This window comes from Euprymna scolopes, chromosome 8, assembly GCF_053919585.1.
Source record: "Euprymna scolopes isolate OS-2025 chromosome 8, ASM5391958v1, whole genome shotgun sequence".
Lineage (NCBI taxonomy): Eukaryota > Metazoa > Mollusca > Cephalopoda > Sepiida > Sepiolidae > Euprymna > Euprymna scolopes.
The window spans coordinates 168,673,292-168,674,139 of NC_136489.1; the positions used below are offsets into that span (position 1 = coordinate 168,673,292).

The 848-nt window shown below is 39.2% G+C and overlaps 1 protein-coding gene across 1 annotated transcript; it reads right to left on the minus strand.

Moving 5' to 3' along the window:
* Positions 1-239: 239 nt before the first annotated feature.
* LOC145284077 (histone H4-like) lies at positions 240-551 on the minus strand. The gene has a single exon (XM_080133146.1). The coding sequence runs from the start codon at positions 549-551 to the stop codon at positions 240-242; it is 312 nt and encodes a 103-aa protein (XP_079989272.1).
* Positions 552-848: the final 297 nt, after the last annotated feature.

Consider the following 848-nt stretch of genomic DNA (forward strand, 5'->3'; position numbering starts at 1 on the left):
GGGTCAACTTATATTGCCCCGGGATCGCTAATTAAATAAAAAGGCTTTAATTCATCTCTCATTGGCCCCCTTTTGGGGCAATTTTAAACCATAGCTCCAATTCAGCCCTCCTTACCCCCATCTCTTGGGTTATCTTTTACCATCGTATTCGTATTTTCATAATACTTCAATTGACAACATGTCTGGTTGTGGAAAGGGAGGAAAAGGTTTGGTTCGTTTTTCTTTGCTCAAATCATGGTTTAACCTCCGAATCCGTAAAGGGTTCTTCCTCGTCTCTTCAGAACATAGACGGCATCCATGGCGGTGACAGTCTTCCTCTTGGCGTGTTCGGTGTAGGTGATGGCATCACGGATGACATTTTCAAGGAAAACTTTCAGGACACCGCGAGTTTCTTCGTAGATCAGACCAGAGATACGTTTCACACCACCTCGACGGGCAAGATGACGGATAGCAGATTTCGTGATACCCTGGATGTTATCACGAAGTACTTTACGATGACGCTTAGCGCCTCCTTTTCCTAAACCTTTTCCTTCCTTTCCACGACCAGACATGTTGTTACCACGGTTGGATCACAATTCTATAATAATACAACCTTTATAAATTAAAATATCATGTTTAAGCGTATTGTACGACTGGGCAACGACGGACGTTCAGAAAACAGTGAAAAATTGCATGGAATAGCGGCCATTTTTTTTTCAAATTAGCAGAAACTAAAAAAAAAATTGCATGTAACGTTTTACTGCAGTCTATTGTGTTTAGTCTATCTATTATATTATATTATATTATACTCCTATAAATTCGTGATTCTTTTGTGTGTATAAATATTCATATTAAAAACCCTCTTTTTA